The sequence below is a fragment of the Trachemys scripta genome, chromosome 21, assembly GCF_013100865.1.
Source record: "Trachemys scripta elegans isolate TJP31775 chromosome 21, CAS_Tse_1.0, whole genome shotgun sequence".
Lineage (NCBI taxonomy): Eukaryota > Metazoa > Chordata > Testudines > Emydidae > Trachemys > Trachemys scripta.
The window spans coordinates 17,383,129-17,406,355 of record NC_048318.1 but is presented as its reverse complement, the minus strand read 5'-3'; the positions used below and the strand labels follow the sequence as shown (position 1 = coordinate 17,406,355).

The 23,227-nt window shown below is 50.8% G+C and overlaps 1 protein-coding gene across 7 annotated transcripts in view; it reads right to left on the bottom strand.

The window, feature by feature from the left end:
• Nucleotides 1–1,478: 1,478 nt before the first annotated feature.
• Nucleotides 1,479–23,227, bottom strand: part of CEP164 (centrosomal protein 164) — a 72,912-nt gene continuing 51,163 nt past the window's right edge. For all 7 annotated transcript variants that reach the window (XM_034754559.1, XM_034754562.1, XM_034754561.1 and 4 more), the window contains 14 exons: nt 22,969–23,091; nt 22,127–22,270; nt 21,841–21,924; nt 20,696–20,764; nt 18,876–19,054; nt 17,948–18,074; nt 16,701–16,768; nt 16,028–16,235; nt 14,715–14,822; nt 13,418–13,532; nt 11,734–12,099; nt 7,158–7,224; nt 5,522–5,644; nt 1,479–4,449 (listed from right to left, as the gene is read on the bottom strand). In XM_034754559.1, coding sequence (XP_034610450.1) covers nt 4,350–4,449; nt 5,522–5,644; nt 7,158–7,224; nt 11,734–12,099; nt 13,418–13,532; nt 14,715–14,822; nt 16,028–16,235; nt 16,701–16,768; nt 17,948–18,074; nt 18,876–19,054; nt 20,696–20,764; nt 21,841–21,924; nt 22,127–22,270; nt 22,969–23,091 — 1,881 coding nt within the window. In that variant the 3' untranslated portion in view covers nt 1,479–4,349. The remainder of the gene's footprint in view (nt 4,450–5,521; nt 5,645–7,157; nt 7,225–11,733; nt 12,100–13,417; nt 13,533–14,714; nt 14,823–16,027; nt 16,236–16,700; nt 16,769–17,947; nt 18,075–18,875; nt 19,055–20,695; nt 20,765–21,840; nt 21,925–22,126; nt 22,271–22,968; nt 23,092–23,227) is intronic.

Genomic DNA, 23,227 nt, shown 5'->3' with positions numbered 1-23,227 from the left:
CAGGACCACGGCTTCCCGACTGGCAGTGGTGGGAGCACGGAGAGAAGCAGGCCCTCGGAGAAGAGCACAAACACCCCACATTAAACCAACCGCCGTGAGAGTCACAAGGGGCTTTGCAAGGACACTGGTTTCTAGGCAGACAATCAGGCTTCACCTGTTCTATGCCTCACAGGACACGGCTGGTTTTATACGTCACCATCCTGGGACGTGGGCTTTTGTCATGAGTTTGCCCTTTCCCCTGGTGCTGCCGGGAGGCACTTTACCAGACCCTTGGGAGCAGCCTTGGGGCAGTTGGAGGCAGAAGAGAAGGCTCCTGGCGCCAGTGGTGGCTGAACGCAGGTGGATGAACGAGAGCCAGGGAGCCACAGACCGGCCATTCGGGAGCTATCACACAGCCAGCTGTATCACAGTAGTCCATGATGCACATCCATGACCACTCAGGACGACAGCACCATGCAGCCCTCAGACCCGGAACGAGCGATTCTGATGCAGGCGGTCTCTCGATAAGCCCTGGAGCTTTGAGGGGGTGGTCGGCAAGCTAAGTCTCCTACACGGAAAGCCATGCAGGGCCAGCACAGAACCAGCTAGGAAGAGCTCAGAGGATAGTCATCTGGCTGGCAGAAGGGCCGGAAGGGAAAGAAAAGACAGTGGTAGGAAATGAGAGAGTAAGAGAGAAACCACGAGCAAAAAGGGGGCACCAATCCTGCCTGATTCACAGTGAAATGGCTCTCTGGGCGATCCAATCAGCAGACTTCGGTGAGAGCAGGGTGCTGAAATAGCACTTGGGAATCCAGCGTATAAAATAAATGTAAAAGTCGATAGTGATGGCCAATCCGCAGAGTTACCCAACTTTAGCACATCCCCAGGTGCCAGCCAGCTGCCTGGGGAGCCGCCAAGTAACACAGGGAGAGGTGGTCCCCACCAAGTACCACACAGCACAGGCACAGCACTGTAGAGACCCCACCACGCCTTTAAAAAGCGTGGTTGTAATTAACTCCACGCCAGCCCTGATCTATTCCAGCCAGAGACACCTCTCCCTCAGCCCTCCAGCCGGTATTGCCCTGGTCTCTTCCAGCACAACACCTGCCCGATCACCTTGGCACAAGCTTGGGAGGAGAGAGCCACTGCAGAGGTGTATGGAAAGGGGTGGGAGAGACGCCCGTGAGAAAACCTGGCTCAGGGCTGCCCACGATGAGTTTCCTGCTGGCTGAAAGCTGCATGGACACTCTCTCGTAGCTCGGTTTTCTAGCTCCCTAGTACCCCATTTAGCACCCTGACCAGATAACAAATAGGCTTGTTTGTGCAGCGGTCTTTGAACTTGGCAGAGGCTACCTTGACAGGATAACAGCAATACAACTTGGAGAGGAGTGAAGGGAGTGTCTGAAAGTGAAGAGCAAGGTGGGTACCAGGGCTGGGTTCGAGGGAGGGAAAAAAATCTCAGCTGGAAAAAGAAAAAACAACAAAGCTGCGAACAGCACCATTGTAAAAAATAGATCTGTGTCAATTTAATTTGCATACAAAACAGGATACAGCTTAAAGCGTCACAAGGGGCAAGGGGAAAAAGAGACCTGCGACAAAAACACAGTAATGTGGTTACTAAAATAGTCTTTTACCCACACGAAGAATATATGCTCTCTAGAATGTACAGGTCTGATTCCATGTCTTCTGCCGCGTGTGCTTTGGGTATAATGTCCGAATGACTGCAGAGGGGTTCAGTGCTGGAGAAAGCCAGGACAAGTGGGGCTGTTAACAAAAATAGCTGAGAGTTGCCACGTGGTTTTCTCAATAGCTGAGAGAGACTAAAAGCAAAATCCCCGCAGGCAAGGATTTGTGTAATCTGGTACAGCGGGCAGGAAACCTACATAATGGTCCATTCTTTCCTGCCGGTTCTCAGTGGTCACTCAAGGCCTCTCAGTCAGTCAGCACTGAGAAGTGCCCTAGGGTTTCTGTCCTCAGGCAAGGACACCAGCATGCTGTGTTGTATCAGCAGTGCCTCTGGGAGCCACCTGCCCTCAGCTTATCAGCAAGGAAAGGCGTAAGAGATGCTAGTGCCAGACCCTGTGAACACAAATCCACCCCCTGGATCTGTCTGCAGAACCAGTCCAAGCCCTTGTGTAAGGAGAACAAAGTCAGGTAGCTCACATTGAAAAAGTTTGGTATTTAAAAAGTTATAAAATGTAAAAATCAGACATTTTCTCTTGCTTAAAAATTGGAGTAAACAATGTTCTGTTTGCGTGTAAACACATCCCTGAAGCATTTGCAACCCAAACTATTGCAACCAGGTGCTAGCGCATGAGAACCAGAAAGCAAAACGAACCAGACAATGTCACTTTCGGTTTTAGCCTATCCTCATTATCTGAGCATAGAAACGCAAACAGTGTGAAAGGGTGGAAAGCGACAATTTCCAGTCCTTTCTGTTTTAGTCTCTCTGGTAGGAACTGTTTGAAGGATGATTTCTCGTCCCTTTAATGCAGATTTTTAGTCAAACAATAATGGCCAGAAAGAAAAATGTTGTTGAAAAAGCATAAATATCCCAAGCCAGGTTGGAGGACTGATGGCTAATGACAGCACCACGCAGCCGCTGGAAAGGCAGCCTCTACCCCCACCGCTGCATTTCCTCCTCGCTGCCCTGACCCAGAACTGAGGCCAGGATAGGATGATATTTTTTAAAGGCTGTCTTCAGGCAAATGCCAAATGGGTTTTTAATTTCCACAAGGCAACGACTCAAGCTGCAGCCACTCACAGGGACTGGTCCACCGCTGAGGAAAGCGTCTCACAATGGACTTCAGTGGCTTTGGGATTGGCCCCCAACTGGGGAGCTGACCAATACTTGGCACCCTCCCAGCCGTACAATCCCATTGCTCATCTGCTCCGCGCTTTTTACAGCTGCACTATCTCGGAGGGCTGCCTCCTCGGGGTCAGGCGCTACAGCATGAGTGAGTGCTCGGACACAGACGGGCCTTTCCCACCCCAGAAAAGCAGCCTCTCACCACACTACTGAAACCAACTGGAGGGGCCCAGCAAACGGAGGAACTTAAAGCTAGGTGTGCGGCTTCCCGGGCGGCTGCAGTCAGAAAAGCGACCGTGCAAAGCAGAAACGACTTTACCCAACATGTCAGCCTCCACTCCGGCCCAGTCAGAGCCGTTTCTCTGACCAAACCAGCTCTCCCCGACAAGTCCTGCAGAGCAGATACAGACCCAACAGCGAGCCAGCGCCTAGTCTGCCTCACGTATCGTCAAGCTCAGCCCTTCTCGGAAATGGCCCCAAGCCAGCCCAAGTCTGGAGCTGGGCTCCCCCAGGGAGTGAGAGCACTTGGCTTGGCGGGGGCTCTATCAATTATTGGTGGTTATTCAAGGCCACACCTATTCACATAGTTCCATTGACACCAGTAACAATGGGTGCATCACTGGAGGCCAGCCATAGACTCTCTCATGACAGCCTCTGCCCACCATGTCCTCCAGCCTGGCTCTCAGCAAATCCAGACTGGAGAGAATCCAGACAGACTCCCACCACAGCCGCACAGTTCAGGGGAGTGGGGAGGTCTCCTCCATCGCATCAGCCCTGTAAGCCATCCCCACCGAGCCCTGCTGGCCCTATGGCTTCTGCTCTGTCAAAGAGAAAGTGGGTTTGTTAAAACCCTTCCCAGAGGCGTAGCCTCCACTGTCCCCTGAATACAAAACATTTTCAACTAGAAACAAACTCAACGTTGGACATTAAAAAGAATCCCGACTATAACAGGAAAAGAAAACCAACTGCTCAGTCAGTATGTGCTGGCCAGAAGCTCTGACTATATTGCTTTCGATTGTGCTCTTCCATGTAAAAAATGATAGACATGTGCTTTTCAGTCTCCCAAGCTCAAGTTTGTGCCACAGAGGCCTGGTCTGAGGTCACCTGCAACCCCTCTTTGTTGCGAATCCACAGTGCATTCTTGTCCTCTAGCAACAGGTTTCTGTTGGAATTCACCTCCTCCCCCGCAACAAGTTATTCCAAGTCCTCGGTGAGTCACATTTCCATCAGGTGATTGCTGGAATACTAATGAGGGAACTGTTGATTTATTGAAGCCCTGATATTTCACCACTGGATTAAGCAGTCTATAAAGTATATTTGAACACATTACAGGATTAGAAGAATTCACTTGGGAAGTCCACTTCCTCCCGCCTCCTGGAAAGAAACTTTATTTCAAGGGCAGAGCAAAAAGACAGACAGACGAGAGACTGCTGGGTACCACTGCAACGCACTGTATTGTAAGAGGGAACAGAGCACGGCTATGTTGCTCTTTTGCCAGGCTGTCTCCTGGGGCATAGGGCTGGGAAGGCTCTGCCCCTCTCTGCTGGGAATCCGTCACCTTTTAGTAGTGATACACTTTAATTTGGTTGTTTTCATCCAGTCCGAGCTGCACCAAGCCAGGGCTGCTGGCAGAGGGCTTCTGTGTGCTTGGAAAGAGAGGACTGGAAGTTGAGTGAAGGAAAAGCATCGCTTACATGCGAATTCAGCCTGCATGAACATGGAGAGAAGGACAAGTCACCAGGAGCAGGAATCAAACCTCATGCTCACATGTTGTATTCAGACCTCCGCACACAGGTCAAATAGACTTAAAGCAGGATTATGGGACTCAAGACAGATCGCTCAATCACAGGGACCCAGAGATTTGTTGCCCATATCAACGTGCGCGGCAGAGAGAGTTACAGCTGCAGCATAACGCTGTCGAGAGCACAAAGGACCTGTTACCCCATTTAACAGCACAGGGAAATTTCTTTCTAGTGGCTCTTTTCCCTTTGACTCAATTGCATAGCATTAGTAACCATTGCTTCTCATCAGAAACGGCCCACAGCACAAACATCAGTGCTGTTAGATGTCTGATGGGGACCAGGTGGGGGAGGGAATATCTTTTATTGGACCAACTTCTGTTGGGGAGATATTGAGAGATAAACTTTTGAGCTACACGGAAACTTATTCAGTGTCCCCCAGCTACATACGAGGTGGAACAGATTGTTTAGCGTAAGTAGGTAACACATTTCTCTCCCCAACAGAAGTTGCTCCAATAAAAGATCTTACCTCACCACCTTGTGTCTCGACTATCCTGGGACCCACACTGCTACAACTACACTGCATACAAGGATCAGACTGACCCCAAGAAACTAAATCCTTCATTTCCCAGCTCCTCCTCTGCCATTGTTCCCATGACCACCCAGAGCAGTGCAGTATCTCAACTAGAAGTGGCAGCGGTTGGGGCCATCACTGCAGAATAGCGAGGCACAAAGAGAAGGGCAGATTTGTTTAAGGTCACAGTGAGCCAAGACACAGCTGGGAACAGAATCCAGGAGTCCAGAGCCTGAGTCCACTTTCTGCTCTAACCACTAGATACACTGTCCTTTGCAGGGACCAAAACCAGGAGGCTCTGAGGTTTCACAGCTGCTGCTCAATGCTTTGCTGCTCCATAGTCACTCACCGCCTGCTTTCTGCATCTACCGACAGCACCACCAGGAGTGCAAATAAAGACAACACCAAAGCAAAGGATACACTTTTGAATCTTTCTTGAAATTTTCTAGCCATTTCTTGTTGGCATCAATCATTCCCTGGACACTAGTCCTGTCTGTCTCAGGGCCTCGAAGCTGGGAACGCTGGAACAGGCGGATTTGCTCACTGTCACGACAGAGAGAGAAAGAAAGTATGGCAAGAAATGAGCCAACGGATTAGAAACTGATGGGTGGCTGTGGAAATAGGCACAGGTTGATGCAACAGAAAGCAACCTCTTCTTGGCCCAGTGTCCTGCCCTCCACTCCCCTACCAGACTGGGAAGAAGTTTCAGCAGCCACGTTACTTAGCTGCTGCCATTCTCCTGGTCTCTCTAGCATCACAAAGCCCCTGTTGTTGGCAGGACCCCTGCATCCCAGCTAACTCCATAGGAGTCTCCATTTACCCATTATCCACTGCTGACAGGCAGCACCAGTACACTCTTCTTCAGGAAGAAAGGGGGTAGGCAGCTCCACACTAGTCCCTGCCCTTGAGAAAAATGCAGTGCTGCTGGGTAGCAAAAACCCAGCACAGACAGACAGACAGACAGGCTGAACTTCCACCTTCTTTAACTGGATTAAGATACAAGGGAGTTGGAGAGAAGTGGGAAGAGGAAGCTTAGGAAATTAAGCTCCTCTCTCCCCAGAGGTGTTCCCCTCACTCCAGGTGCTGCTTCGCCAAGCACGAGTTCTATGGGCATGGGAAAAGATTCTTACAAGGACTGGACTGCCTTCAAGGTTTGAAGAGCAGCTGTTCAGCACGGGTGAAACACCAACTCTGAGCCTGGTGTAACCCAGGCAGCAGAGAGCTGTGCTACTGGGGTGGTCCTTTGCCAGTCTGGAACTGCAAAATAACAAGACTTTTGCAATGGACTAGAATCTCACCACACTTTCCAGAGCAATGAGTTAAAATGAAACGCAGTGATCACACAAGCGTCCACTTGCAAAATGGGGACTTAAAATCGAGCAGAGCCAAGCAACTGCAGCCCGATTGGACTAGTCGCAGAAAGGCAATCTGGGAACAGTTCCTGGGCGCGGGAGATTCTGCCTACATGGGGGGATCATTACAAGAGGCCAGGGAGTCACCAGAGGAGCTGCTCCTTGAACAGGGAGTGCTTTGTGGTCACGCCTATCACCACGGCGTCACAGTGGGCACTGCACACCCAGCAAGAACTCAGCTGCAGCGCTGCAGACAAGAGCCTCTGATTAATAGAGGGACGTGTTGCCTGGGAAAACAGGTTCATCCCCTGCTCTTTTTAAAAGGTATCAAAGGATCTTTTATTTCCACCTGGTCACCAGGATCTCAACAACTCAGCTAAAAAGACACTGTCGCCCTGAGCGCAGCAACCCCTCCTAACCAGGCCTGCACTGCAGCATTGATCCTAGGTGTGAAATCACACCTGATGTGGGACTGGAACCTATAATATTCCGGTCTTGAAACAAGAGTGCTATTGGCTGAGCCTTACTGGGAACACAACTGTAAAAGCTGCAACTGAGTATTTAAAAGGGGACCCGGCTAATAACTTCACTCCGAATCTAACCTATTTGATGTAACAAGTAGGTCAGAACAAAATCATATCTGACCTACAAACCACACCAAAGAAAAAAAAAAACAGCCACACTCAAAAGACCAGGAGTCTTACCCTGCAGGTAAATAACCTAGATTGCTGTCCAAAGGGGCAGGACTTCCACTGAGGGACGGAAACCCACCTGGAAGAGAGAGAAACATTCAATACAGATCCAGAAACATACACTGCAGGAAAGGCTTCCATCTTCCTGGCCATTGTTTGCAGTACATGCACATTATCCCTGCATGGTGCAGTCACACGCTGAGGCACTTTTGGAGTGTGCTTGTGGGAAAGCTTACAGCAGGATCTTCTGGTGCGTCCCACTCGGTTTCCAATGGGAGGCAGGGAACAAGAAACGTGCAGATTCCCCCTCCAATTCCTGTTATTTATTCTAACCTTACATCCTCCTCATCTCTAACTTCTATTGGGATCCCCCCCTCAAGAATGGGACATCCCTTATTTCCACTAAGGCCTGGTCTACACTGGGGGAGGGGGGGAAAATCGACCTAAAATACACAACTTCAGCTATGAGAATAGCGTAGCTGAAGTCGACGTATCTTAGGTCGACTTACCTCGCGTCCTCCCGGCGCGGGGTCGACTGCCGCCGCTCCACCTCTCACCGCAGTGGAGTACAGGAGTCGATGGCAGAGCGATCGGCGATCGATTTATCACATCTACACTAGACGCGATAAATCAATCGGCGATCCGGCGGGTAGTGTAGACCTACCCTAAGGGGAAAGATTGAATAGGAACTGCATGATTCTTGATATGCCTTGATGCCTGAATTGTAATACTCTATGCTCCTGGTTGTCGCCATGTTCTGAAAGTGCGTTACTTTCGTGTTGTAAGGACTGGCATTTCATTGTTAACACAGTCCAAGGCCAAAATGTTCCAACACATTGCCCAAAGTTAGACACCTCAATCCATGCTCAGGCATCTGGCATAATGGCCTAATTTTGCAAAGGAACCGAGCACTGCGGTTCCCATTAATTTTAACACTACCAGGGTAGTATCCACAGTCAAGAGATAACAAATGCATGAGACAGTTGTGGTAAACCTGGGTTATTTCAATGGCTCAGGGCTGGGAAATCAGAATTTTTGGGGGAGAATAATCAGAATTTCAGAAAAACACAAGTACGGTTTCAGAGGACAGTTCTGAATTGTGGGTAATGGGAGTTTACCTATAGCATGAAGAGAACAAATTAAAAGCAGAAGGACTAAATTCTGCTCTCAGAGTCACATGCCTCGCCAGTAGACTTCAAAGCTCAAGGGCAGAACTCGCTACAGACTCTTCTAGGGAACTGCATCCGCATTGACAAGAAGGAGATTGGCATGGAACACAGGAGCCACTCCAGAGAGGATACAAGTCAGAATGGATGATGGGTATACGCCACAGATGACACCACAGAACCCGAGATGCAACCCCTCCATCCGCAGAGATTGTGCCAGGGATGCCCTGTCTGTGCTGTGTTTAGAGTTTCATCTCTAATAAAAATAAGCACCAGTCTCCCAAAAGAGCCCAAGGGTTTCCTTGCCCCCAAAAGCCAGAGAAGAGGGTCTCACCCACCCGTAATCTTCCATGTTCTCCAACACCATTTAAATGACACATGAGCAGAGGGCTTTTGCCAGTGTCACAACCTGCAAACTCAGGGCCAGGCTGGGGAGGCAATTCTCACCCGCAAAATGAGGCAACAGGGCACAAAAAACATAAGTCAATAGGCCCCATAAAAACGTTTGTCTTAAGGCCCCTTACGGCACTTACCCATGTTTAACTTTAATCGTCTATTTAAGTCCTAATGAAGCCAATGAGACTTAGGCACACACTTAAGTGCTCTGTTGAATCTGTACCCAACTGTCTAGGCCAGGGGAATATTGTTCCCTTAGCGCATGCACACAGCACTTCATAGATACTGCTGTCAGCGGCTGGCCCACATCAAAGCAGACCACATCCGAAGAGGGCGTATAAAATAAAACGACTATCAAGAATTTTCAGAGTGAAAACAAACCTGACGTTAATCTTGGGGCAGCCCTGGTTTGGCTGGCTAAGGATTAGCAGGACTAGGGGCTGGGGATTTTGTCTTTGGTTAAAAGGTTCAAACAGGATACAAATAGAAAAGGAAAATTGGCTCTCCTAAGGAAATTGTAAATTGGGAGCCACGTGTATCGTCTGTCTCAACCCCCTCCAACCCCATCAGTGTGTTTCCAGCCGGCAGGGCAATCTAATAGAAAGTTCCTCCTCTTCTTTTGCTCACTCCTTTAATGACTGCTATTCTTGTGCAAATGTCAGACGCTGAAGTGCTCTGGAAATGGTATAATGAGATCAGCTTTGCACTTCACTTCCCGGAATGAGCTGCTGTTATCTCCTCTTCTTTTCAAATCTGCCACGTGCCCAAGTCCAGGGAGCTACACACACCAGCTCCTCGGACTGTCTGCCACCGAAGCCCATTGTCCATTAGGGACACAAAGTCACATTCATTTCATCTGTGATTTTCACGCTCACCTGCGGAGGTGAACGGCTGCCGCTAGCACAGACTAGTCGTCAGTCACTAGCCCTGAGCTCAGACTTGCACAGAAGCTCCACTGGTTCTCTTTAAAGAGCTTGCATCACATTGCAGGCACTTCAGGAGGAGTCACTCCCCTTCAGAGCTGATGCAGAGCCACGAGTGGGGGAAGAAACAAGAGTACAGCTCTCTATTACACCCTTGCCTTTCAACCCTCCATGAGGCCGGTCTGGGTCTATCACACTTGCTTGGTCCCAGGTTTGGTTCTGGCCCTCCCTGAATCAGGCTGCAGACCTTGTATTATGCCCATTGTATTCGTCCAGCCTGCTACAGGGAATTGAATTCTAGCTTCACTTCCCTTCAGCAGAGATTCCCTGCGGGTATTTTTATAGCCAGCACCCCTGGGCCATGTAAACTGCAGAGAGAAATTATCTTCATCCCAGAATAGCCCACACTGGGCTGTCTGTCCCAAAGTGCTCCACAAACTATACTGGACTCTCTTCTCTGAGCAATCAGATCCAGCTACATCTGGAAGGGGGAGACAGAAGCCAGCATGCTGTACAACAGGGAGTGATCGTGGGCAACTACTCCTGCACCTCCAAAACTGCCACCAGCAGAGTCCCACAGGATCCACACCCGTCCCCATACTATTCAACAGAGAGCCTCAGAGAGCTGGCTAGATCCCCCAGGCCAAAGCACCAGCAGAGTGCAGACAGCACACAACTCTTTAAAGTTAAATTAATAGAATATCCTATCTCCTAGAACTGGAAGGGACCTTGAAAGGTCATCGAGTCCAGCCCCCTGCCTTCACTAGTAGGACCAAGTACTGATTTTGCCCCAGATCCCTAAGTGGCCCCCTCAAGGATTGAATTCACAACCCTGAGCTTAGCAGGCCAATGCTCAAACCACTGAGCTATCTCTCCCCGCCAAGGAGACTCTGTGTCGCCTTCATGTAGAACGTCAACAGTTCTATCAACAGCGAGCTGAACTCAGCACCTGGCTACAGCTGAACCCAGACAAGACTCAGGTGATGCTGGTAGACGAGTGAGAGCTTTAAAGAACTTGACGCGTCTGTAACATCTCTTACTGCCATCAGCGTTTACCTGCAAATCGCCAGGTTAGTCAGCAGCCCTGGACCCTTCGCTGTTACTGGCTGCTCTAAATAGGCCCCTTCCACCTGCGACTGGCCACAGATTGCACTCTGTCCGGTCAGAGGCAACCCCGGCCATGCTCACCCATGTGCTCACAAGCACCAGGCTTGGCCTTTGCAACTTGTATCTGAGAGTGAAGCCGCAGGCCCTGACAACTGGTACAAGGCACAGCAGCCCCTCTGCTCGTGTCACAGACCACTGTGAACACGTTGCCCTGGTCCCCAGCGGAACAGAGTCCAGTTCAAGGCCTCTGTCCTGACCTGCCAAGTCCTCCGCGGGATTGGCTCTGGCTACCTGAGGCACAGCTCTCCCTCTACAACCACCGCCTCCCCACAAGCTACATTCCCACAGAGCAAAGGAACGGTCAGCCCCGGGGCAGGCTCGGGATGCAGGACAGACTGTCACGGCAGCTGGACCAAGGTTATAAAACTCGCTCCCGGTAGAGATAAGAGACCAGGGACTTCACGGTACTCAGAACTGAAACGACACTCACATCTTTAACTTACCTGTCCCACGAGGTGCCATGCACACACACACAAAACCCATCGTAATGACTTGAACCATTTCTCCTACAGACTGGGCAGGGGGAACCTTGTTTCTATCTTAAATACCTGGGGGAAGCGGAGATGCCAAGATTCCTGCTGACATTACGGGATGGACCATTGCATCGTTAACGTCCATGCAATACAGATGGGGCCTTGTTTTATTTTTAAATGAGCTCATTCATAGCATGCCCACCTAGGATGTTTCATGGGACTCAGTTCATCTACCGGGGGAGGATGAAGGGTGAGCCGAGGAGATCGTCCAGAGCCAGGGAGTGAGCGGAGACAGCTCACTCAGCTTGGTCAAACAGGGCGTGTGCCCTTACTGAGCAGTCCCACAGGACAGCAGGCAAGAGGTACTTTGCTGCACCCTGGCATAGGAGTGACAGCACAAAATCAATGGCCGTAGACATGATAAGCAAACCGGGAAGGAGGCAGAACTGCAGCAGACCCTTACCTGGGAAATACTTGCGCCATTTCTCTGCCAGTATGTTGTCCACTGACTGACCGGCCGAGGAAGAGAGGCCGGAGTTCAAACCGGTGCTCCATGCCCACTGGTTAACCAAAGGAATCGCAGCAGGAGGCACAATGGGGCCAGCAGCCTGGGCTCTTGCCAAAGAGGTGTACGCGGACAGAGGAACCCCATCACTGGGCAGAGCAGCCATCGGCACCCGCACAGCAGTGAAGAGCGGAGGCTGCTGATGGTTCAAAGAGCCCAAGGTGCCAAGGACCCCGTTCAGCTCAGCGGTGATGTGCTGCAGAGTGTTGGTCAAGTGCTGGATCTTGTCAAGCTGGGGGAACTGGACGTCTGGTTTCAAGTCAACTAGTCAAAGAAAGAAATACCCAGATCACCAGAGGGATACGATTTAAAGGAGACCTTGAGTCTATCCCCACAGGCAGCACCATTCTCCAACATCTCCCCACCAAGAGCAACTTATCCTCCCATGCACTCCGTCTCCATGCTTCACAGAGGCTGAACTTCGTACATTCAGCTAAGCGAGTGAGGCAGTCTGGCCGCAGAGACCACGGGGCAGTTCAGTTCCATGTCGATGAGCAGGGAACTTTGGCTAGAAGGCTCTGGTCAGGTGTGGTGTGGAGGAGAGGAAGTTGGGGAAATGAGATGAAAAGGGACAGGATCCCGGAGATTCCAAGGATTAATCTCTGATGGGGAAAGGAGAATACAAAGGGACACCAGGCACTGGGATGGCAGAGCTGAAATACTGCTTGCAGCACAAGCCCTGATTTGCAGTATAAGTGCGCTTCTGTCCTTCCTGCCCATTACAAGTTCATGAGCGGGGCCGGTGCAGCGAGCGAGCTTCCGCAACAGCCACCCATCTGTAGAGCGCGGGTTTCCCTTGCAAACGGCTAGCTCTCTGCAGACCAGCACAAAGCCTGCTCGCAACACTAACATGTACAACAACTCAAATACTGGAACACCAGGAGCCTGATATAATTGAACTCTACACAAACTGAGCAGGGAGGCAGAGCGGACGGATTGCACTCCACAGGCTCATGCACACCACAAAGAAACTTGGTGCCATAGGAAGGTTAGAGGACCTTTTAAATGAAGGTGAAGTTGTAGCCATCAGCCTGGTCAGCATCTCTGGAAAAAGCACAATCCTTCTGCCTGGTTACCCATTTACTGAGCGCACTGCTATTCACACACACTGCTCTAATCACGGGACAGTAAAGAACAATCCCAACAGGAGCAAAGCACAAGGAATTGCAACAGCCTCTGTTGCCAAGGAGACAGGGAGAGGAAAGAAGCCCAGTCCACCGAACTAGACTGATGGACACCAAGAAGTAGGGCAATAGGGCCTGGCTCTAGCATCGCTGGGGAGGGCTCAAGGTTTCTGGCACCATAGTGAAAACCACGTATTTTAAGCCACATTCAAAGGGGAGCCTTCGCTCTCCGAGCCACATACACACAGTGCTACAGGCAGGGAATAATTCTTGGTACGAAATATTGTGCCTCGAGCGCTGGCATAGAGTTTAGAGTTTAACAGGCACAAGCGAAAACAAGACAAGGCAGAGACCAGGAACACACAGCGGGAGGGGTGTGGTGATGCAGAATGTCAAACACTGGGTACAATGCACAAAGCTCTGAAATGCGGCCATGGCAAGACACACTGAACCCTTACATTTGTGCTGAGGTACATCTGTGCTGCTCAGGCTGTGTGTGTCTTCGGAATCACTAAGGTCAAAGGTTACCACCTTTTTACACGCAGCACCCTTCAGTGTATCTTCATCAGAAAGCTGGTCAAGAGAAGGAAATATTTACAGTGGGGGAAAATAAAATAATGATCTTCTACACACTTCTGTCCCTTGGGAAACCAAATCAGGTCTAAAGCTCCTGCAATTCCACGCTAGATACCCCATAACTGCTCTACACAGGCCGCACTTGGTGCTCTCGCATTGGAGTGTTATGAACCAGGTGAAGATAGCAGTACAAATGTGGTTCCCTGCTCTTGGGTCAGCGAAGGCTGGGAGTGTTGCAAAGGAAGACGGCTCAGACTACGGAGGGGGCAGGCTCGGTTAGGGACCGCACATTACAATTTCTGCAGTGACTCCCTGGAGTCAGAAATCATAAGGCCCAGCACGAGGTGAATAGGCAGGGAGGTGTCTCTCCATTAAGAGCTTGACTTTCAAAGATGCTATGCTCTTCGATCTCCCGCGGATCCTGGGCCTATGGAACTCACCCAAGTCACTGACCGAGCTGGGAACATTTCCAGGAGCGCTGGCTCTCAGACACCTCCCTTAGCATCTAGGACGGCCTACTGGCTAACCGTACTCACTAGCCAATGTGTCCTCAGCTTCTGAAGACCCCAATAACCAAGGATTTTTCCTGCTTACTTACCACAGAAACCCTGCGGTCACACAATTAAATGGTGAGCAGGTACCATGCAAGCCGAGGGATTGTACAGTATCTAATCTCACCCATGTAGACAGTTAACATAACCTCCGTTTAACCAGCACGGAAATTGGATTTTTCTATTTTTTAGTGCATCAGAGACAGCACTGACTCACTTCTAGCCTCATGGGCTAATTCTGAAGGAAGAATCGCTCATTCTGCTCTAACAACCGTGCTTTTTCCACTCAGAAGCCTGCCTGGCAAGCTGCTCACGCCAGAGAAGCTCTCCATCCCCCATCCCCTCTTGGCTACACAGCTCGTGACTCATGTGGATTCATTCCAGTTTGGTTTGTAGTTCCTTGCAGACCTGTGACCAGCCTCCTCTCCCCACTGTGCTCACACACAGGCAAACAGATGCCAGCCAGCTCCCAAAGCAATCCAGCTCCAGCCACCAACCCTCCGCCGTCAACTAACCGGCCCTCACTGGAACGGAAATCCCTATGAAGTCCCCGCATCAGGGAGTGAATCTGGCTCTCTCTGGACACTGTGGCTGGTTAATGCCAAGTGATTGAGACGCTGGCAGTTACCTCTTCCAGCAGCGAAGACTCCAGTTGGCTCAGCTTCTCTTCCTTCTTCTTCAGCAGCTCCTGTCCTTTCCGCATGGCCGACTTCATCTTGTCCAGCTGCTCGGATTCCTGCCGTGGAGCAACCGCCCAGTCAGGGAGGAAAATTAAATCAGAGTGATGGGAAATAATCGGTTTTTCTGATTTGGATTGTTTAATCATTTTAACCCAACACAGAAGATGGTGATTCTGGAGTCACAACGCAGCCCAAACCCCTAGCAGCACAGGAGGGAAGGGTGCGGGAAACTCTTAAGCTTCTCGACAAAAGGAAGTTACAGCTCCCACCTGCCCTTTCCACAAAGGGAACTGCTTTGGTGCTGCATTTTCAGCCAGCCACCTGTTCTCACTGGAAATCCCATGGCAGCGTGTGGATAACGGTTGAGGTGCTAACCACCCTGGTATCCCGACCAAATTACAGTCTGAGTCATTACATCCTACATTCCCTAACTTCCTGTCCCACTGGACAGAGGATTCTTCTCGACTTCCTGTTCCAAACGTTGTGGAGGGATGCTGAGCTCTGCGAAGCAGCCTGCGACCATCACACCAGAGGCCGTGGCGTGATCCCTGTGTACAGTCTGTGTATGAGCTGATTTAGCAAATGCTTTGGCATCCATCCGCAAAGAAGTGTCAAATAATTGCAAAAACCACAGCTACAGAACTGTGGGCAATAGAATTACCATGAGTTGCTCATCCCTTCCTTTGCAATTTGCAGAAGATTCTGTGATGTGGCAACACTCCAGAGGAAGGGTCATTTTACAGAACGTCCAAATTCAGGTATTTCATCCGTTTCGGAATAAACGGAGTTAGGTTTTTATCAAGCTAGTTTCTCAGGTGATAAAAGTACCACATTGCATATTCTAGCAGAGGCTCAAAGGGCTTTACAAACGTTAAGGAATTAATCTCTACGGCCACCCTGGGAGGGAGGGGAGAATTTTAATCCCTGTCTCACAGATGAGGAAGATGATGTGCATAGTTTAACAGTAACTCTGGTGCCCATTTGGAGACACACAGGGGCTGATTTCCAGGAGGACGAGCACCTCCAGCGTCAAGTGCAGTTGTGGGTGCTCGACCTCCCTGAGAAAAGTCAGGTCCTGCCTGTCTGAAGTTGGGCTCCCAAACTCAGGGGCCACTCTCAAAAACCTGAGGCTTAGTGGCTTGGCCAAAGGCACACAGGAAGTCTGTAGCAGAGACAAGAACACGCTTTGTCCCTGGACTCCCACTCCGAGGCCGGAACCACAACGCCACCTGGGTCTCAGGACACAGGGGTGCCACCTCACCTCCTCCAAGTTCTGCCGCACGTCCTCCAGGAGCTGAGAGCTGTCCGGGTCCTGCACTGCGTCCTGGGCCCGCTGCAGGTTGTGGTGCCACTGTTGCTTTGCAGCTTTCAGTGCAGTGTGCCTTTTCCTCATGGAGCGAGTCTGACGCTCCAGGAACTCCTTGGCGTTCTTTATGGAGACGCCTTCTGCCGAAATGTAGCGTCTGACACTGCGGGAAGGAATCGCGGGAGAGAGATTTTAAACGCCATTACCCTGGAAATAGGTCAGTGCTGCTCTCTGACGTCAGGAATTTCCCAATGGTTTTGGAGGCTGGTTTTCTACCTCACTTGCATAAACCGGGCAAGTATGATAAAACCCCTCAGTGCAAATAGGGTTGCTTCTCCTGTACAACGTAGGCCTCGGAGATGCCGTCAGGAAGCATGCCAGCCCCTTTCTGTAGCTGCAACAGCCTTGCATACCAGCCACGATCCGCAATTCACTGACTCAACTACTAACGGCTACGCTATTCCAGGTGCTATAACCCATCAAGTTGTGACGCTCTGTGGCAGAGGGCAGCACTGCACTCAGCCTCGTTCTCTTGGGCTGTGCATTCCACACTGCACCTCTGACGAATACATTTACACACAACCGCGCGGACAGCATTTTTTAAAGTGGCCGGTGTGTTGATGCTTACTTGTCAAGTTGGAGGTCACTATCCTCATTGCTGTGCGAGGTTAAGGAAGCAGGCTCTCTGGAGGAGTGCTAGAGGTTTAAACATTTCAAAATCAATTAATATGCGAATGAAGGAAGAACCTCATAAGCCCAGGAGAACGAGAGTATAGAGCGTGAATGACAGCGGCATGGAAACTGCCCTAGGCATGGAAACTGTCCAGTGCAGAGGAGTGTTTCTCTATGGAAACACTTTAAAAAACAAAGATCTCCTTCCCTGCCCAAGAGCTGCTTTCTTCCCCAAGTTCCCCAGACAAGTTTCGTACAAGAGCACCCCAAACCTCCCCAACCAATGTGCAATGAAGGTAACAAAACCAGAGCAACACATTCCTTTTTTATTTTGAAGGACAAAACCCCTGCAAATAATGTCAGCACAGAGGAGTAAATTAGGGGTTCAGACCTGCTCCTTTGGGGGCTGGGAGAGGGAATGGGGAACCGTAAGGCTCTGGAAAGGGGTGTTTCTATGCAGCACTTTACTGCTTTGGAGTGACACAATTGATACAGTAAAGCCCTTGTCCACATCAACGTGAGAAACAACAAATCCAGTCCCAGGTATCTCACTGCCCTACTGGAAAGGCTCAGGGAGCTAGGAGACTCACAGAAGCAGCTATCGTTACTGGATGCTCAAGGTGAGCACGTTATAGCAGACGCCTATAGCACCCAAGACCTCGGGGGAGCCTAGGACCAGCAGTAATCGCCTTGGAAATGCCAAGGATCTAGTGCGCCAAGTGGCCTTCGGGAGACGCTCTAGGACTACATTCCCTGGGGTATATAAAGGGGATGACGAACGCGCCAGAGAAATGAACACACAAACTAACAATGTCCTGCACGGTGGTGGCTTCTCCCATTCAGGAACCCAAAGAGCTGTACAAACAATCATTAAAATGACGGAGAAGTGATCTGCCTGCCGGGATGGAACAGATCTTTGGCAGAGCCAGAAATAGGATCCCAGGTTCCTGGCTGCCTGTCCTGTGTCCTCGGTCACTAGACTTTGCTTCCCTTCATTTAATCAACAAATAACCCCTCCCACCTGCAACGATAACCACCCATCTCTGCATCTATAAGCCGGAGCAGGCAGCAAAGAACCTAGGCGGGATTTTCAAAGGGACCTAAGGGAGTTATGTGCACAGTCCCTCTAATTTGGGAGCCTTTCAAAGGCACAAACACACACCAGTCTCAATGGGGAGCTCAAATGCGCAGGCTTTTACTCACAGCTTGAAGCGTCTCTCTCAGGTCCTCAATGTGGAGCTCAGCTTCCCTTCTGGGAGATGCCATGTTATCTTCAGCTACCAGCTCCTTCAGGGTCTCCTGTTTGCTCTTGACTGCAGCCTCTAGTTCACTGCCACAGAAGATGTCCACAATGTGCGGTGGAGGGGGAGGGAGGGGGAAGACATGCCGTCAAGACACAGAACAGACGGGGACACAGAGCCATGCTACTCACAAGAATTCACAACGCTCTGCAGAAGTCAGATCTCCCTGAACTCCTCAAACTGGCTCCTGCCCACAATCTCCCAAAGGGACAATACCAGGGACTTCATGCTCTGCAGATCCAGGCCATTAGGAAGTGTGTCTGGGTATAGGGCTGAGGGTAGCCAGGACTCGGCCTCCTCCTGTTTAAACACAGGGTCCTACAGCTACAGGCTGAGAAGTGTCGCTGGATAAGCTTCTGAATTGGTGTCCAAAAAGTAAATATCAGGTCTACACTAATGTTTTAATGTAACAAAGTCCACTGACTACTTGGGACAATGTTGGTTTATGCCAACATACACCCTTAAAACAGGAACAAGGAAGTATGCCCCCCAAAGGTCTCAGGAAGATCTTCCCTAGAGTCTGTCAGTCACCCAAGGTTCTCAAAGCATTTACAAACGTTTCCTTGTAAGCCAGCTGTGAGGAAGACAAATGCTAAATACATGCTTCAGAGGGTGAACCTGAGGCTCACAGAGGTTAAGTGACTTAAGCTAGACTTGCACAGCGAGTCATGGCAGCCCTGGGAAATCCCCCAGCACCCAGCTAACATCTAGCGACGCTGCCCCTCATAAATCTGACACGATCTGAAGCACCAACATTTAAGAAGGTCAGCGGCACAGGGTGGGGTGGGTGTGTACATACGCGCATCAGAGACCGTCTCTAGGACACTCACCTGATCCGTTTCTGCAGCCTCTGGCTTCGGGTCTGCAACAGATCCACCTGGGACTCCAGCTCAGCTTTCTGGTCTTGAAGCTCCTCCAGCGTCCTGCGCAACTGGCGGATGGATTCCACAAGGTCAGCATGCGCTTTCCTAGACTCCTCTAGGCGGAGCTGCGCGGCCAAGGCAGCTTCCTGGAAACGAAATGAAAATCCCCCTCATTTCCCCAGCACTGACATACGGCACACAACACGCAAGACACGCGAGTGCTGCACGCAGTGCTTGCAAGACAAGGGAAGTTAAGCGTGCACAACACATTCTTCAAACCTGTGTTTTTGTGTGGTATTTGTCCCTGCTTTTACATACCCAGAAATGGTCCCGACCCAGAATCCCCGGATCTGAACAGCCACGGGCTTGCTGGCAAGTCTGGTTAGGTCTAGTACATACAACACTTGGATGCTGTGGGCAGCAAGATGGAGGATTCAGGGGGAAACGACAAACCTGACAGCTGTCATGCCCATACTCAGCCTTCTCCCTCGCTCCCAGTGCGCTGCAGCCATCTCCTGGCGTTGCAGGAGGAGAGGAAAGGCAATGCCCAAGTAACTGACCCAAGCACGGACTCTGTTCTCCGTTTTGGACTATGGGATAGGGAGCAGCTTGAACAGCTCACACTGACCCTGACCTGTTGGTTTCCTTCCATTGGAGGCATTTTCCTCATCTGCCTGCGATGCCTGTCCCTTCTTGTGCCATCTGCTTAATGCATCCTCCCAAGAGATGGCCTGACTGGTGACTGCTCCCCCATGGGTGAACTATAGCACTAGAGATGGAAGAGCTCAACCATGTCCCAGCTAGTCCTCCTCCTACTCGGGGGTCAGCAGAGAATTGCCCCCTGCAGTGCAGTGCTCCCATCCCTCCCAGGAGGAAGCAGCAGTCTGCTAAATCTCAATGTTAGGAAGCTTTCCTCGATACCTGGTGCATTTACTTCTGTTCAGATCGACCCCATTACTCCTTGTCTATGTTCCTCTGTCCACTCTAAGCGCCCGTCTCCCTCCATGTTGCGCATGCCCTTCACAGCACAGCAGACAGGTAGGTTACGGTAGAACTCCAGGAGCCATTTCCATGGTGCACAACCACTTGATTTTGCTTAACTCCTGCCCATAAGCCTGCAATAACCTCAAAGCCCACACTGGAGTTGCAGCACTACCGCCCCTGCATAACATTTGGAATGCCCATCACCAGCAGGCAAAGCCAGGCAGACAGTAGGACATGCCTAGCCCTTTCTGGGAACGTGCAGACAAAGGGAGTCAACGTGTTTCACGGGAGTGTCCAAGCTATTCCACGGGCAGTTCCTCAGCTTGGCTTTGGAGACTTCTAGTCCCAATTCAAGATAGCCCCTCACACTGCATGGTGCCGTCAGCCAGCCTCTCGGCCTCGTCCCACCCACCCACGGGAAGTTCTAAAATGAACAGAGTGGTTAGATGCTAGGGTTGTCACAGCCCAGTGAGATTAAAAAGCAACAGACGCAGTAGTTAGCCTCCCGGTTCCTGGCAAGGAGCACATGGACCCAGATGAGCAAATCCCGTTCTCCATAAAGCAGAGCCGTGTGCAGTAACCTCTCCCTTTGCACCTGATGAAATGCACTCCCAGCTAATCAGTCTGCCAGCAAGGCAGCGCTCCTCTCTGAAGCAGAATGGCAAGGGGGATGTTCAGATCTAGGACTCAAGAGTTATTCCTGAGCTTATGTTTTTAAAGCCACTGTGCTGATCTGCTCTAGTGCGTCAGGAATACAAGGAATGATGGGCAGCAGCTCCTCCCGAGAGCTGGAGCATACATACATTTCTCTGCAGCTCAGTTTGTTTCTCTTCGTCCAGAAGCTGCTGCCTTTTCTTTCTCATGGCCTCTTCCTGCATAGAGAAGTGACGAGCAAACCAGTGAACCTTGGAGCATCATGACACCAGGCACAGAAGAAAGTCGACTCTAACACACTGTTGGTCTTGGGGTCAAGCCTAGGCTTGACACAGCCCCAGCTTTCAATGCCACTGGGAAATACTTCAGCAATGTTTCCACTTTTTCACTGATCTCTCCCCATTCATCTTCCCCAGTATTGTGAATGTGAAATTAACATGGCTGTTTGGGTAGCTCCCTCCTTTGTGTGCTTGGCCCCATGACACCAACTGTGCTGCATGGCACGGAGAGCAGGGCTGGCTAATCAATGCAAGCCCTTCAGAATGTCTCAATGCTCCATTTTCCTAGGGCTTCAGCAAGCACGGAGCCTGACACATGCTGTTGCTTGTGGGAAGAGCAGACTGCCCTGCTCAGCTACACGGACATGCAAGAATTCCCCCAGTGTAGCATCTTACTGTCCTGCAGCCACAGCAGCTTTCAGCCTCCAGCGCTGCTCAGTTCCCTTCCCTTCCCAAGCAGCCTCTCTCAAATGCTGTGTATTAAAGCAAGAGATATACACAGAGCCAGAGATTTCTGCTAGCTCAACGGGAATATCTCACTCTCTCTCACTCATTTTGCTTTCCAAAAGCCAGAGATCAGAGTGATAGAATATCATGGTTGAAAGGAACCTCAGGAGGTATCTAGTCCCACCCCCTGCTCAAAGCAGGACCAATCCCCAACTAAATCGCTTACTAGCTTTGCCCTGCAGTACAGGTGGGGAATTAATAGGAGGACATGGTCTGAAATCAAAAAAGTAACCCTCAGAACGATGTACTTCCATGACACCAGGCTACATGAGTATTCCCCCAAAGCAAAGCAGAAAGCCCAGGGCACTGGCTCGGATAACGAGGGGCGCGATACATGTAGGCTGGGATTTCCAGGGGCATTCAGCACTGGCCCAGTTCTGCTCCCAAGTTCCCCCTGTGACTTTAAGGGGTGCAGTTAGGCCCACTGACCAGTCTCCCCCACAAGGGATAGGGGGAGATGAGGAGTGCCAGTTAGGAAACTTTCAAAATGCCGTGTAGGACTGACTCACCTGGTGATTCAGCTGAGCACATCTGGCCCTGGCATCTTTTGCTCGTATTTCGAGTTCCATTTCCAACTCCTGGAGTTTTCGTTCCTGTGCAGAATGAGGAGCCTGACATGAGGGGTTTGCTGAGCCAAACTTCACCACAAGATAGAACAGCAACGATCTCTGAGAACTGCACCTTGTGACACGCTGGTCTCCTGAGAGCAGTGCGCACACTCGTGGAGCCAGAGACCAGGGGCTAGTCCAGGCAGAGCTGACAGTAGCTATGCTAGAAACGGAAGTTCCCACTCACCTTCGCCTTGTGGCTCTGCCGCAAGTCACTAAGCTGCTCATCCAGCTGCTTCTGCAAAGCCCTCAGCTCCCCATCATGGAGCTGTCTCAGGCGCTCCAGCTCCCCTGTCAGCTCCTCGAGCTTCTTGGCTCTTTGCTTTCTCTCCTCCCAGATGCAAAACCAAGAAAGAAGAGCAAAGTTGTAGAGGTCTATAGCAACATCACATACAGATGTTCTCTCCCCGCCACCATCCCCACAGACATGGGCACACTGTCTCTCCCCGTGTGGGCAGGCAACCCACCACCAAACAAACAGTCTGGGAAGCAGACAGTTTAATTGGATGGGACCAGAATCTCTTACAGGCAAGGCAACACCGAGAGAAATAGGCCAGAGAAAGAGGAAATCACCTTTTCGTTGCCGGGTGCCTAGGGAGCACACTGTTCTACACGTGCCCATTAGTGATTCTGCAATCAGAAACTGGAGGCATACAGATATTCAAGGCCAAGTTTTCTGATGTAGGCACAACAGATGCATCTGCAAAGAACTGAGCACTTGTTTCTTGTGCAAAAATCTGCGTGTGCATGCACAAGTCAGTTGTACCCACAAAGGAGGCGCACCCATGCTGGCAGGTCATCCGGGACACACTCCGTCAGAGCCTTGGCCCTAGACTCATTCCAGGTTGTGATACTGCTGCTCAGTGGATGGCGTGGCCATCTACCACCTGGCAGGGTTCCAGCCCTTAGACTTGCTGTACAAGAGGCAGATCTGGACTGTCACTATGGGGCTCCTGGTAACTATTTCTGGGACAATGAGCCAATCGCTAAGGACACCTAGAGGCGGACTTTGGCTCACAGCAGCATTACCTCCTCCTCGTACTGATCCTGAATCCTCGCCAGGACTTCCTTATGCTCCTCTTTCATCCTCTCCATTTTCCGGTCATGGTCTCTCTCCACTTCCTGGCGTTTCTCTTTCATGAGCTCACTGAGCTGCAGTGGTCATAGAGGCAGACTGCATTACACCACGGTAAGGCACAATGATTCCCCCCAAAGCAGCAACACCCAACTTGCACTGTTGCTCCAGCAATGCTGAAGCATGTCAGTGCTGAGATTAGGGCAGCCCTGG